This window comes from Bombus pyrosoma, linkage group LG5 (assembly GCF_014825855.1).
Source record: "Bombus pyrosoma isolate SC7728 linkage group LG5, ASM1482585v1, whole genome shotgun sequence".
NCBI lineage: Eukaryota > Metazoa > Arthropoda > Insecta > Hymenoptera > Apidae > Bombus > Bombus pyrosoma.
Genome location: NC_057774.1, coordinates 3059018 through 3075469, shown reverse-complemented (window position 1 = coordinate 3075469; position 16452 = coordinate 3059018). Strand labels below are relative to the sequence as shown.

Below are 16452 nucleotides of genomic sequence, written 5' to 3'. Positions count from 1 at the left end.
AATGAGTTATCAGTATGTTATAGCTATATACATTATGAAAATTCGAAAAAGGACTTAATTTTTCTACAACAGCTACACGAGTCATTCTACTTTTAAAAGTAGTCGATCAATGAGTAAGGTTAATTGAGTAGAGTAAAATTATATTGGATTTATAATTGTATTATACTTAATGTTGACCGCGACATCGTATTATATAAATTTATATTTTCTTCGTATTTCTAACTAATGGAAAATTTACGAGTCTCCTGAAATCGATGAAAAGATTCGAGAAAAATGTGATTCTCGTGACGGAATCAATGAAACGTCCTGTATATCGTCGAACGACGTTGCACACGCGATGTGTAAAACGCGAAGTGCGAGCCGCCTTCGGGGATTTTAACATCTGCACTACTGTTTATTGAAATTACAACACGAAAGAAGGGGGCGGATATGGAAGTGAGAAATTCTACGCATTTATTCGGCTGCCTCGGAAGGGAGTTACCAGAGGAAAGAAATTGCAAGAATCTCGAACGGCGTCGAATTAATAGGGCGTCCTGTTAAAATGAAAAATAATTATGCTCTTGTGAATGGGACCAAAAAGTAAAATATTCCTCGTTGCAGATGTTGAATCGATGTTTATTTGCTTCCACGTCATGAATATATTAATATGCTAGTACTATCATTAATCAACGTGATTCATTATCGAACACGTTATTAAATATATTAGATAATTAACATAATTGATTAAGCTGCATACCCATAAATGTTTGCACAACACTGTTAACTTGTGTACTTTTCTACATGCATATCACATAGTTGGAGAATTTATAAATGCTGTAATCTAATAATGATCATTACGTTCGGATTATATCTGGCTTTGGTATTGATCAAATTTCCCTTAAACGAAATTATTAATGGCAAAAAAGAATAAGATACGCAAGATATAATTCATTTATAGAAATATGTAATAATACGTAACAATGTGACACGATTTGCAAATTGCCACGAGTTTCTTTGAAAATTTTTTTACCGAAAGAAAATGTATTAATAATTCATGAAATTATATCATGACAGAAATTTAACTACACTTTTATAAAACATTGTAATTGCTTAGTGCATATGATTCTAACTATAATTCTGTCCTAATCGCAAACGAACATACCTAAAGGTAGACTAAATCGGTACCAAATTCCCATCTAAACAAAGTTTAACGCTATCACGCAAAAAAAAAAAAACTAGCACAGTGGCAGGTAAATCTAGAAAGAGAGAAAGGAGACGTAACGGTATAGAGAATTGCATTGGCAATAGCGCAAAAAACGTGGTCGAATAATTAAAAGCTCGCCGCATTTCCTTCACTCTGGAACAATTGAAATAAAAGAGCATCTCTGGTGGTTGCGGGACCGCGCGGAAGCAACACCGGAAACGAACAGAGGAAGCATCCGTGTATATGCTTATAAATAATAGAATGGAGACGCGAAAATATCATAAACAGTAGGAGGAAGGAAGACAGCCGCGCCCCGGAGAAAAGTGGGTCGTCTCTGAGAAAAGGCGGATGATAAACGAGCGTGGTAGCGACGTGAGAGATGGAGGGAGGCTGGCAGAAAAATAATGCGATTCTCGCGTGAGCCCGATGGATTCTGAAATCGCGGACGCGCCAGCCGTGCCGTTGGAAAGTGTCGAACGAGGGTAGGAAGGAAGGAATTAAGGAGGGTGGCAAGATGATGCGAGACATCGTGGCCAATAATTGCAGCGAAAATTACTATGGCGTGCGGACGCGATGAAAGCCTTGGAATGGGCCTTTCATGCTTAAATGATGGATTTTTTGTTGAAGTAGGTATTTTTAAGTATTGAAATTTCAACCTGAATTTGTAGCAACGTGATATTCCGAATCGAAATATCGAAAATATTCTTGTACGAATATATAGACATTCAGATATCATTTAAAGAAGCAGGTACGTAATTTCTGTGATTTTAGAATATAAATCTCGGTGAATTCGAGATAGTTACATAAATTCATAATTAAAAAATTCAAAATTCGAGATAATTACATGAACAGAAAAATGTACAGTCATGAATTATTTAATATTTCTAATTTCATGAGTAATATACATATATCTCCTTAAATTGAAGTTATATAGATAACTTCCTATTTTATGAAAAGTATCATTAAGAAGTACTATCGTATGTTAAATTCAATTGTCTTCGTCTCTGACAAGAATTGTTGTTATTTTCGCTCTTTTGAGTAATTTTACGAAATGTTGCCTGTAATTGTCAATGATACATCGCACAGGAAGATAGGAAGAAGGAAGTGTTCGTTCACACGTGGATAGGGAATATGGTGAACGAGCAGTAAGAACGAAGAAAGATGCAAGAGGGTGAAAACGAGTCCAAGTGGTGCCGTTCGTCGACATACTCCTATCGTCGGAAACGACGATTTGTCAAGGAAGCTCGTTCGTCCAACAAGAGATAACACCGAACTTTCAGAGGCGTTGTGAAGAACGAACATCCGTGAGCTAGTGGCTAACAAATGCGTTTCCCTCATGGACCGTGTCTGGAGCCACTTTGTTATGATTACAAATAGTCGTTTCCTCGGTGTACGTGCATCGCAAGTGTGATCTAGGTATAAAACGTGTCAAACTTTTGCGATGAAAATTGAAAAATTTCTAAGTTATAGAAGCAAGTCAATTTTTTAATAATTCCATGTAGAAGATGAAAAATTCTTACTTTAAGAAGAATAGAATTATTTTTGTAGAGTTGCTGCTTAGAAATTTTCTAACAATTTTGAACACAATTTTCAACGATGCTAAAAGACGTCGAAACATTTTGCATTTTCTTTTTTTCGTTCCAAATTCTTCGTAATAGTTGAACTAATTCTTGACTTTAAGTATTTTACTTAATTTTATTGCATTTATTAATTCTATTCTAATTTGAACAAACTATAAATAACAATAAGCAGACAATTAAATAAATTCCACATATCGCTCTTTAATAATAATTCACTAATAATTCGTCGAATAATTCACTAATTTCACTCTCAATCTTACAATTTTTATCTTTCTTCCTTAAAGCTTGCTAATGAAACAAAATCCACAGATTCAAGCTTTAAACAATCAAAATAGAAAAATTGAAGAAAAAAATGGTTCACGTGGTCTTAGCGCCGAAGTACCACGCTCAAAAGTAAACGTCGTTAAAGATTCAAATTGAGGCGGGCTTCCGCGCTTCTAAAAGATTCATACGTAACGATCGCTTGAACGAGAACAATCGTGATCGTTCAACAAATTTTTCCGACCCCCGCACGTGAATCGGTGTATTGAAATAACACAATATCATTGTGCCGCTTCGAAACATGCTCGAAATCAGAATCTCAAAAAGTCAATAGCTCGGTAGAGGGCCGCTTTGTTTCTAACCATAAACGAGCTCCTGTGAAAGCCGTGTCTCTTTCCAACGCCTTTATGCAGCCACAAAGTGTCCGATATTAATAATAAGCGAACGTACGCCGGCCGATTTCCGTTCCAAGCAGAAAATTAAAGGGATCGAAAACGTACGGATATAGATTTTGAAGACAAACATTGTACGTTGCACACGTATGCAATCTCACGCCTTTAATTCTTCATACGGTATAAAATACACCGAAGGGCTCTGCGCTTTCTCCTAAATATTTAATTATAATTATTCGATATTTACTCGGCCACATTAGTTAACCGTGCGCGTTTCGTTTTGTTTCGCCCTCTGTCGCTCACCCTCGCACTGCATGGTGAAGATTTAAAGCGAATTGATTGGGAAAGAATATGGTGGGTTTATTTTACGCACCTTTGTGAGAACGACGGATCAATGAAAATTATTTCTGATTGACTTTTACATTCGTACATTCGTTTTATTGGTATTTTTTATTTTCTTTCCTTCTGTATAGCCACGTTAAGTTCCATGAGCTACTAGCGACGTAAAAGAATTAAAAGATGCGTTTATGTACATGTTACTATACAATTTGGAACGTTTTAAGTGATTTAATAGTTTTCATGTTGAAGTCTTTTTCAATTGCTTTATCAATATTATAAATGTTATAGTTATTTACTTCGAACGTGTAAGTTTCAGAAAACTATTACTTTCTACTGTTTTAATAAGAATTTTGTGTCTGTATATTCCTGGATAACAGGTTAATCGTGAAATAAAGGTATCTGAATTTGACTAAACCAAGCTGAAAATGATTACCAAAGAATGAATGCAGTAAATTCCTCGTTAAATATATTATCAAATTTTACAGCCATATTCGCAAGAAATTCTGCTGTATTAAAAAATATTCCTCAACATCGCGAAACAATTAATCGATTAAAAACACAACAAACAAAAGATACAATTCTGGAATTATTTTCCCAAACAAGGAAGGAAAAATAATTCCGCTAACTTCATATACAAATTTACATAGTCGAATCCAACTTTTACGTACAGAGGAACAATTCACCGTGATTTGTTCGCGTAACGCAACAATAGCCAACGGACGTGGCAGCGAGGTAGCGTAAAATATCTTGCCCGATCGTTCTACCCTGTGTCAGCGCGGAGGGTGAGAAAAACGCGGTGGTGCCAGCGGAAAACAACCGGCTACTGATTACAGCGATGACAAATGGTAGCGTGGGAATTACGAAATGAAGGTTTAATAAGGTATGAGACGGATCGGGAACGTCCGCGCCGCCACATTCCCTGTGCTAATTAACAAATCCAATTTTAATCGACGCTCCAATTCGTGCTCGCCACCCCCTGTAGATGTCCCACGGTCCATGTTCGTCGCGCCCGGGTAAAAGTGATTAGCGGCTGCCTCCGTGGTGAAATTATTTCGCGTCAGCTGGATCCGAGCTGTTTTTTTCTTTCTTTCGGCTTTGGATTGGACACCGTGGCTGCCATAAAGTGCCAGGGTCGAAAGCTGTTTACGTAATAAAATAAGTATGCGTACGCTTGTTTGTAGAGTATTGAAATTTGAATATGAAAATTCAGCGATCCAGACACTTTATTAGTTTATTTTTTTATGGTTTGGCTGTAAATACGACTAAAGGGTAAAATAAAATTAATCGTTTCAATCGTTTTGACGATACGAGTATTCGAATAGTTTTAAACTTTAAAAAATTTAACTTCGCGAGTGTTCTTTTAACAATGTTCTTCGCCTAATAAATGAAATAGTTCGCGTTTCCCTTAAAATGCAATAGTTTATAGTTTTACATCTTAAAATATTGTTTAATTTCGTTATTCTTTTATTTTATACCTCTTATGTAAATATACATTTCGCTGCTTGAAAGTAGAAAATATTCCCAACAATCTAATCGCAAACAAACATCATCCATAAATTGAAAAATAATACGTCTGGCCCCCCATACGAAATTAACGTTGCGACTGGTTCTTACAGACAAGTCAGAATCAATGAAACCGCGTAACACAAATGCGCATATCCCGCACATATCTCTTGCTTGCCGTCAGTTGTCCGGAGATTTTTCGACTGGGTGCCGTCCGTAATAACCAAAACGCTTGCACAGGAACGAAGGGAGCATTGAATGGCCGGCCTTTCCGCGATCACACCCGAATAATTCAGGAAACCGAGTCCGAGGATCGTTCGGAAAGCGATGACACGAATGGCATGCCGGGCGTGTCCGTGGTAACCCAATGGGACCGGTCTCTTAATTAAAAATCGTGAAATCCGGCCCCCGTCGTGTCCCTTTGTTACCGCTCTCGTCATTCGTCGTTCCATCGAGTAGAATAAAAAAAAAAAAAAAAGAAAAAATAGAAGAAAAAGAGAGAAAAGCGAAAAAGGTGAACGTACCGTCGTCTACGGTTTTTCCATGGTGTGTCGTCGAAAAACGATCAGCAGGCAGGACAACCACTGCTCGCATCCGCCATTCTTTCGTTGGTACGCGTCTACTCTGGCGCTCGCGCTCTTTCCCCCTATTTCTCTCTCTTTCTCCCTGTATTGCCCTTTTTTTATTGTCCTTCTTTCGTTCTTTTTTCCCCACCCACGCGTTCTTTTTTTTCCTGCATTTTATTGTACTTCATGCGGAACGTTCTATCCGAATTTATCGTCTGGATATTATTTCTCCTGAGTTTAGAATTGGAGGAGATAAATTACCGCGGCAGGAATCTGATAGTTTTGCAACAAACCCGAATCTTTGGATTTGAAAAATGCTCCCATTAAAGAAAGAAAAAGAAGGTACGGCTGCCTCCGTTTTTCTAGCAGTCGATCTAGAAAAATTCGTTGTACATCAAATGTATCTATTTTTTTTTTCTCTTTATATATTGGCCTCTATATCCAATAGTTCCAATGAAAACTTTTTCTAACACTAACATATGCTGCAGTTTGTATAAAACTATACAAAATCCAATTACGGTCGTACGTTTTATTTTCCTGTTTTCTTTCTATATAACTCCAAATAAAATAACGCGGTTCGCTTGCATCCTTCCTTCATTGCACGTCGCCACGGGGTTCCGATCTGGAGAAATTGGCGGTAGTACGAACGCAGCTCACATACTACGAGATCTCCGACTATAAAACAATGCGTACAACTATAGTGTACCATAGCACAGCTGCGTCGTCCAGTATATGCGTTGGCTATCAGTTTCATTGTTCGCTTGGTGGCCATGTATCGTGCGTTTAGGCGCGTGCATGTGCGTAAGCCAACTATATAGTGCAGCGATATTATGGGGCGATTCTTTCGCAAATATTACGATGGTCGTTAATGTTCATGGCGAATGGAATTTCTTGAGAAGGGAAAAGCCCGTTCTTCTGTGTTATTCGTCCCATTCGATCGATAAAGATCACGTTCGTTTAAAATTTGGTCATCGGGTAGCTGCGCGAAATTCCGACTCTTCGAATATCGTCCCGATTTATATAGTACAATGTATCTGAATTATATTTATAATTGAGGAATTCGAAAGACGTGAGGAAAAGAAGCTGAAAAAGCTAGAATTTCAATTAGATTTCCCGTCAGGTTATTTCTAAAGGATCTTCGCGCGTTTATGCGGAACGAAGTGAACTTCTTAGAGAAGATCTTTAAACACTGAAACAAAATTGTCCATTTTCAGGTAGATTTTCAACCTAGCTTTAATCGATTAAGGTTTCTAGGTCATCGCCAAATTTTTTCTGTAGGATTATTCTTTCTCTGTTCTTTTTTAAGCGACACAGGCACTCGGAAAGTTTCAAGAACGAAATAAGAAAAATAATCCACGCTTTCTCGGTTGTTTTATAAATTCTGCAAATAATTACTTAAACTATTTCATACTTTCTCATTTATCTCTAGGCAATTGAGACATATTGTTGAATTTCACATCAACGATTCACTAGCATTTTAGAGTAAAGATATTTCTCTACAGTTATTAAAATCAATACTAACTAAGTTTTTTCATAAACAACGTTTTTTTGTATTTTTTGTAACTCTAAGATAAATAAAAGTTCAATAGTCGTAGGATTTTCCCGAGAAACATGAATAACTACTGATATCCCTGTTTTTTTCTATATTTTACAGAGTGCCACGTCTCCTGGTGCCAGTAACGACGGCCTCACAAAGCAACAATTGGAGCTCATTCAACAGATTATGCAGCAAACGCAACAACAACAACAGCAACAAACATCCGCGCAACAGCCTCAGCAACAACGTAACAATTCGTCAACCACAGTCACAGCACAGATTCCAAAAACGCAAAAACCGTCCGTCAAGTCCACAACTTCATCTGGAAACGTTTCGAATAACAGTGGAAGTTCGAATGCAACGAACAACGCAAGATCCAGCCCGAAACCCAAAGTCTGGAGTCACGTGCAGGTGAGTGAAATTTTGAAAAATTATCTTGCGTTCAATCATTTTACGTTAAATATTGACGCTATAAATATGAATCTCTATCTTGGCACAAAGCTAATTTCCTTTACTCTTATTGATGTTTAAACAATTAGAAGAACGTATGTTGTTTACAAAAACATCGACTGAAAGCTGAAAGAAAAACCTAGGCACAAAGTTTTAAAGGTTTCTTCGAAATTTCTTCTGTTTTTATTTATTCCTCAAAGAAACTTTCTCTCAAAATATTGCGTGTATATATAAATGTGCGTTTATGAACAGAGTAAGAATTCCAAAGGAAATACCAAAGCAAGAAAATGCAAGAAAAAATTCTCAGAAGAGTACAAAGATTTTAAATCTAAAATACATTATACACACTATAATAATCGACTACAATACGCAATATACTCGTTGAAATTGCTGTCCGGCCAGGGTGTGACACGCGACAAAGAAATATCTTGTTGACTATTACTTAATAGCAGTTGAACATTGTGACGTTGCAAAGTGCATACATTACTCGGGATATTTCGCGTCGGATGCAAAAGCATTTTAACGAGACAGCAGAAGGTACGGTGCCTAATGATATATTTTGTCATTACAACTAATCAGCGTGACCCGTTAAAATGCCGATAGCCAGTGTTCAAATTATGGAAGCGAGCATGTCCAAGCGATTCGTTCTCTGCTAACTGTCGTTTTTTGGCTGCGATAATTTGCCAATTTACATTTGCTCCCTTTTCAAACATCCATGATAATTAATCTGTTATTCCCGCTCTCAGAAGTTGGTCGCTTCGGTTTATTCGGTTAAATTCTCAGAGTTCTATTAACGCGAATCAGTACGATCCAGATAATCCAACTCTTTGATCGAATGGGCGAAAATTAATAGGTGAAAAGATTTTTTGTAACAAATAAAATTGATGAGAACTTTCATTTATTAGATATTTATATTAATTTAGAAGTGAACATGAAATTTAATGGAAATTTGAAGCCTTTTAGAAAGAGAGGTTTTTCATTGTTCTGGTTCAGGATTCAATTCGAAATAAGGTTATTATATGGGTAATTTCTGTAATGATGAATGCGAAATTTCGGGAATAAAAATCCACAAAAAAAATTACGTGGGTGCTTTGGAATTGTTCCTCAGCGGTTTCGCTGATCACGACGTTAAAACGTGATTTTTGTGGGTTATCGCTGCAACTAATTATATTTTCCATGGTAAATTGCTATCAAAAGTTATAACGGACAGTGGAGGACATTTGCGAGTCTGCGTTGAATAAGATTTATTGGATTTCACGAACGCTGGAATAAGATAAGGAGATTATTGGCAAGCGTTGTTTTAGTATTCGTTTGGTTCCTTTTGTAATCACGCCAATAATTAATTACAAAAGGAATTGCCTTGTCGTTAATAAAATTATGTGTAATTTGAGATATCGGTTCTACGTACCGTAAATATAACTGGAAAAGTGGTTTCGAAGTTTCAGTCAATGACGTGTTTCGTATAAAAATAGTAACTGGCTATTGGGCTATTTCTGAGTGAACGTTTAATAATGAATCAGCAACAGAGGGATTTGGAGTAATCCTGTCTCATGCAAGTTAGTTTCGACTGGTCGCGTGAAACAAAAGCAATCACGATCCGTAACATCGGTACATTTCTCAATTGTTGATACAAGAAATACAATCGGCAAACAGCCACGTTGTTGCCACAAGGAATTCAGTTTCCAACCACCTAAACATATCAGCCATGCGTCTTGCACGTTGACTTAATCGATCTAATAGTAGTTACTCGGTCCACCGTGGGGACAAATTGTTTACCGTTTGCTCCAATCTATGTATAAGAACAATAAACGCTAATCGCGATGCATTAGCAAGAATCAACATCCCTTGAGGAAGCCCCGAGGTATCCTTTGCCTTTAATTTTTGTTAACACAATTTACACAGTTCTACACTGTTCACGTATTTACATATTTTGAGTAATTTCGATTTACTAGACGATTATTAATTCACGATCGAGATACAATCTTCAGAAATTTACGGAATATAAATATTACACGTAGGTATAAAAAAAAAGTTGCAGTATTCTTTGTTTGACGCATTCGTTTAAAACGTTCTGGGTGTTAATATTTTTATTTTGGGTAAAACCAGCAACGCGAAGAACGATTAAATTTGCGTGATTATTATCGGACTTGGAAATATAGAAATTTAAGAATATAATAGTTTAATTAAATTTAAATATACGTCGCCTATTTAAAATTTATCGATCCTGTTTGAATGAACGTAAAAATGAATTTCATGTATACACCTTTGGAGAATATTCCAATGTTCTATTGAGAATACTGCGGCATTCACATCTCTTTCTATCCTTTGGAAGATTTTAATTAAAATATAAAGAAGGCATGGTCTTTACTAATAAGTATTATAACAAAGGAGAAGAATCAGTTGTTGAAGAGAACTCCTTCTATATCCTACAGTCTGCAATATCTCCTATGGTGTTGCGCCATATTCTACGTATAATTTGCATCCCTTCTCATTAAGAAATCCATTTTTCTTACTCTTTTAATATTTACGTCTCTTACATCGGTCGAAGCTTTCGGTTAACCAAAAGACGTATGCAAAGATCACCTTTCGTTTACTATCAAAATGCCTACGTTCCCTGTTTTATCACGATCTTCGTATTTTGAACAAGGCAGAGGCCGTCCCAGCGGCACCGGAACCTTTACCGCCACCTAACTTCATTACGTTAATGGCATAATAACCATTGTGGCCGACGGAAGGGCTTACGCGCCGAAACGTCGACGTCCCTAAACAGAGCAAGAAGCGAATTCGCCCCGAAATCGATCGGTTCGCCATTAATATGTATGAGATCTTCGCCGATAGAACGACGAAGCTGGATGAACGCGTCCTCCGCCCCTTCCACCCCTTTTCATTGGAGAGTAGGAACGAAGAAATCGTTGGAATCGTCGTTACCATAGGAAGACGAGACGGGGACCTGCTCATAATTGGCTAGGAATTCGCGGGCCAACGAATTCTCACGGACTTTCGGTCTGCTTTCGTCGAGACAGGGAAACAATCGACAGTGTCGGGATGCATTCGAGCTTTATTCCATTCCGCGAGATCAAAGGATGGTTCGTATTACTCTGGAGAGAAATACTTTTACCCAGCGGATCAATTCAGTTCTGACGACAAGGATACCGTGGATGGATTTTTACGGTTCTTTAAAGAAATTATTTTTCGAATGTTTGCTTAGAAGTTTGGTTTCTTTGTGGATAATTATCGATTTTTAGATTAGAGATTGTATTGTGATAGAGTTGTACTTTTTGGAAACATAGCATATTAAATGTAGGATGTTCTGTGTGATGTTTGAAAATAAGCGGCTGGCTCTTGAAGGGCTTATGCTACTTGTTGGAAAGTATAAAAAGACTGCTTGATTAATGTAGTACTTGGAGTAAGGATTTTGTAAATTTTATTAAAGAGATCGTTCTTCAAACGTTTGGTCGGAACTTTTCTATTTCATCTATTATGCACGAATAAGATAAATTCATAAAGTATTTTCAGAAGAAGCGACGGAACTGGATTCGATATTAAAAGTACGAACCTTGCTCGATTTTAAGAATCAATTCTAAATGAACATTTTCTATTCCTCTTGACAAATTCTATAAACCCGTAAAACCTTCTTCAATTCTCTCTCTATCGTATTTCGTAATTGATGACATAAAGCTAACCCGAGCCAGCAACGAATGACTTTTTCCATTGGAAACTTCGTTTCTCCAGCTGTCTAATCTTCATCGATCACGTCGCCACCATCAATTTCCATAGAAAAAAAATATACCATATATACATATATATATATATATTTCTGCTTTCTACGGACAAAATAAATCTCTGGCACCGTTACGAAGCGCGAACTGATCGATCAACGTAAATTACACGAACGGTGCAATCGGTCCGCGTAGATGGAAAAACGCGCGCGGACCGATCGGCTGCTCCAATTCCGCCGGAAATAGCTGTGGCCGAGGCGAGGCAGTGATTTAAAGCGGTCGGCCTAAAACATTAGATCCGGCCAGGCAGAGAAAGTGAAAGAGTAAACAGGACGGCCACAAATTGCACAGGTAACGACGTGTTCTTAGTCAGCGTTCTGGCAGGCGAACTTTTCGCTGCGAATAACGTATTCCGTATCTGTGCGTGCACAAATGCGAATAAGAGATGTATATGCGTTGGTATTCGATACCATCGCACACACTATGCGCAGCTTCCTCCGTGTAACAGCCGGCTGCAGACTGCAGTCACGCAACGTTTCGGGCTTTACACGCTCGGTTTAACCAGCCCCCATTCACGGAACGTGTCAACGACAAATCCACACGCGTTCCTTCTCGCGTCGTGATATCCTCTTTTTTTTCTCCTTCTCGTGACTCGCGTCACGAGCCCATCGCGTTCGGTTTCCACAGAATCTCGCGCTGACGCTTTCGAACGAGTGGTACAGTTGGGCGAAGAGATACGGTGATATGGTTGTAAAAATGGTGTTGGCTACTGACGTTGGGACGTTTAAAGGGGTCGAGGCATGTAATATAAAATATTTTGGAGATACGAGGATACGATTCCTTTTGTGTGATTAAACCAGAGATAGAATTTTAATCTCTAGAAAGAATAGAATTTTGTTCGAGATGAATCTATCGAAAGATAAACAGGTTATAAATATGATAGGAATTTCATGATTTTCACTAGTAACGAGTATCCGTTCGTATAATCGAAATTCACAAAAACATTCTGATCGATCAAATTTGATACGATTCTAGAAAATCGTTAAATTACATCGACGAAAGATTCAGAATTTACAGCGTTTATGAATGCTGGCAATAATAATTGTAAAACGATATGGATTGATCAACTTCTCTAAATGAACGCTACGACGCAATTTCTCGAAGCGTAGCAGTTTTACTCCAAACACACTTTATTCAAATTCTAAAGTCTTTGGTAAAATTTCTTCGTTAGAAATTTCCAAAATTCATTTCACTCTACCCTCGATCTGCACCATATAGTCCCTTCTTTCGCATATTTCACGCCTTGCCATCGGATCTGGAATATCAAACCACAGGATTCGTTGAAGGAACTGTTCGAGCAGATCACGGATTCGAATTTTCTAAATCCGTTCCGTGTTGTACAAGGCGCGGGCTGGCAATTTTCTGACACAATTCGAAGCACAATGACCCGCGCGACCGAGAAGAGAGAAGGAAGCGAGATCGAATCGGCAAGGATTTGCAATCACAAGTAACCCGCTCCGACGGCTTTTCCCCCTATTCGAATTCCAAAAGCACCTGCCCCGACTCTTTTCAATCGCGCCGCGGACGGCACAGCTGCGAACCTAACTCTTGGACGTCGACGAATATTAATAAAGAACCGGGATTGAGCGGAGAGAACAGTCGCTCGAAAATTATTCTATCGATAGCTCGTCGTTGCCCGACGAACGAACCGAGAGGGCTGGCTCCTCGATTATCTTAAATCGTTTCCCTGGTGAGGCCTCCAGTTCGTCGATCCCCAATCGATACGAGGCAATAACAGTTACAAGACTCGAATGACGACCGATTTACTCCTCCATTTCAACTCAGACCTTCTTCCAACGTGTCGACAGTGTTGGGATATATTCGTTGGATTTACGGCGTAATGTGATGCTGCAGGGGATTAGTTTGTATAGATGGGTCTGTGAAGAGACAAAAAGAGGATTTTTCATAGAAATTGTTTGAATTAGTAACGATAATGAAGTTTGAATTACGAGTTAATTTCGTGTGATTTTTTCGATGTGACTTGAGTCGGATTGGATGAAAATGATATTTCTTAAAGATAAAATGAAAGAAATGAAACGATAAGAATATAATATCTTATTTTCTTCTATTTTTCTTTCGTGTAACACCATTAGCTTCGTTTGTATAATTAATTATATTTTAAAACAGAACTTCAAATATAAATTATCAGCAAGATTGTAAACCGTGTTAGTTAAGTAGATCGCTCTATCTGTAACGTATCGAATGTGAAGTAACAAGAAGAATTCAATTCGATACTTTTGAATTGGAAATATTTCGACAATTCCGCTATATATATATACTTAGGAATTTACTTTGATCAGATAGACCAGGCCAATCTCATCATCCTATCGAATCTATGCTATTTAAAGTTAAAGAGAAAAGTCACGATCAAGTAGAAAAGGAATTTTGGCTTTGACTTCTGTCCAACTTCGTTATCACTGTCCAACAAGTTATTACGAAAGAAGATACCCAAGCATTATTAAAAAAACAAGCAAACTTTCTATTTAATATTACCAATGCTACAATATAAAACTTCATTTTTTATTACTTTATATTAAATATTCTCGAATGAAGTTATATAATTACTAAACTACCCAAACTAAAATTTCATTTGATTACTTACTTGCTCGTCAATTTTCACTCCCCTTCAATAAAGATTACGCTTACTTGAAGCAATCTTGTTCCAACAAACGCTCTCCCTCCAAATAACCTCATTGCTAAATGCATCTCGAATTCTCCAAACACCTGCATCGCGTGTTTCATCAAAAACCAAACCAACATTCTTCCCCATCCCTCACGTCCGCATTTTCCCATTTGGGTCCAAATTCGCGGCACAATGCAACCTCACATGTACGATTCTCTGCTCAACCGCTCGAACCGAACAGTTAACAGTAAAACTCGAACAACGAAAATTCGTCGAAACTACCACATAGAAAGGTGTTCAATATTAACCAGCGACAGCGGTGGAAAATTGTATGTCGAAAGGAAACACAGGAGTAGCGATGAAAAGGGAGGATAGAGAAAGGGCGAGATGAAGAGACGAGACGCAAGCTGACGATCGTTCGGTTACATTAATATGTATGCACTCTGGTCGGCCATCGTTGTGGATAGATCAGAAGCTGCACAAAGTTTCACCGGCGCATAGAAGCGCCAGTAATAATAATAAATATTTCCGGATTGCGCGATAGAGGCGCGTTTCGCGGACGTGCGCACGAATAAACTCGTGAAACAAATTGGCGACACGATCGAGAGCCAACCTCGGATCGTCGTTTTACCTAACCGGCTATAAGATAGAGTTTGTAACGAGAGTATGGATTAAATTAATATGATCTGGTACGCGCTCTTGGATACGCCCTCGCATAGTAATGAAGGGATCGAGAGGATTCGGTCCGTTCGTTGGACGGCTTTATCTTTATGCAGCTGGTCCACGGAGATTCGTATTTACGGGTTTCGACGCTTTCGTCTCGCTGCTTCTAACTTACCGGACCAAACTGGTTAGCGCATCCAAATGCATTTCCGTGCTCTTGTCGTTTTGCAGTTAGAGGAAAGCAGTTATTTTTCGTTAAAACCTTAACTTACGTTAAAAATTTTTCGTAATGGTAGACTTTTCCGGTGATGGTAATTATTTTTTCCTTTTTTTTTTTTTGATCATCTAAATAATAGAGAGTAAACGTTTATCTGTATCCTATATATGCTGAATATTGCGTGTTTGCAGTGTACTATTTATTTTTCATATAATCGGATTTCTCGTGTTTCATTTTTTTGCTTTTTAAACATGAATTCGTTTACTTTCATTTGATTAGATTGATTTTTTAATAACAGTGATTGTGATACAATTAAAGAATTTTGTGTGAAAAGATAGGAAATGCAACGAAACTATTGCACGAAGGAAATTTTGAAGAAAAATCATTATGGTATAATATATTTCCCAGAGGATATAGGTACTTCTCCGATATTACAGAAGAAATTTTCCAAAATTGCGCAGATTCGTAATATAGAGAGCTTCTTGTTCTTTGATATATTCTCTATGTACACTTTTATGATTTGATATCTGTCTGAATTCTCAATTTGTAGAACGTTGTGGTACAATTATGATTTAAACGAAGATTTCTTCCCCAATAGAAAGCTTGCAACTTGAACTTGCAATTAGAATTACTGAATTCTATTCAGGAAAGAACAACATAATGGAAGACATAAAATCTTGGATCCCACTGAGAGAAAAGAACGTATATTATATATATGCCGCACGTTTCCACGCAAATAGTCAAAAACAGTTATACGTACATAGCTATAAAGCACGCTTTCCGTGATATAAGAGGAGTTTATTCAGCGGAAAGAGAGCAGTCAGCTGCGAAAACGTACGTTTTACGAGTTAGTACAACGCTATAGTATGTAAAAATTCCGAGAAAATTGTCAAGTCGTAGCGGACGTCGATGTACACCAATTTTTGCGAATGCGTGTTCATTTTTGTGCTACTATATTACCTCTGCTTTGTTGCAAAAGAAAGATTACGTTGAATATTTTCATAAAACAATAATAGAATCTTTCTTTCAACATGCTTTGAATGGAATACTTGTATATATCATTTATCCATTTTTATTCTGTGTACATAATATTATTTATTTATTTACATTGTTACATCTATCTCGTTGATAAAATATTTATTAAAATCTATGCAACGATATTGATAAAGTAGCAATACGAAAAACGGTTAAATTTTGTGTTCTTCTTCTTAATAATATGGTAACTTTATTTTTTAGCGAGAAAGTTATTTTTATGATTTCCTATTGATTATAAGAAGTTGCGTTTCATATATCTGACCTTTGAAACAGAATATTTTGTGATCGGGCAAGGAAGGAGAAATTATTCACGTTCTACATTCT

At 37.4% G+C, this 16452-nt stretch overlaps 1 protein-coding gene across 8 annotated transcripts in view; it reads left to right on the top strand.

The window, feature by feature from the left end:
- The window catches only part of LOC122567626, a 585073-nt gene that overhangs the window by 483649 nt on the left and 84972 nt on the right, over nucleotides 1-16452 (top strand). For all 8 annotated transcript variants that reach the window (XM_043726374.1, XM_043726375.1, XM_043726373.1 and 5 more), the window contains one exon: nucleotides 7479-7772. In XM_043726374.1, the coding sequence (XP_043582309.1) occupies nucleotides 7479-7772 (294 nt within the window). The remainder of the gene's footprint in view (nucleotides 1-7478; nucleotides 7773-16452) is intronic.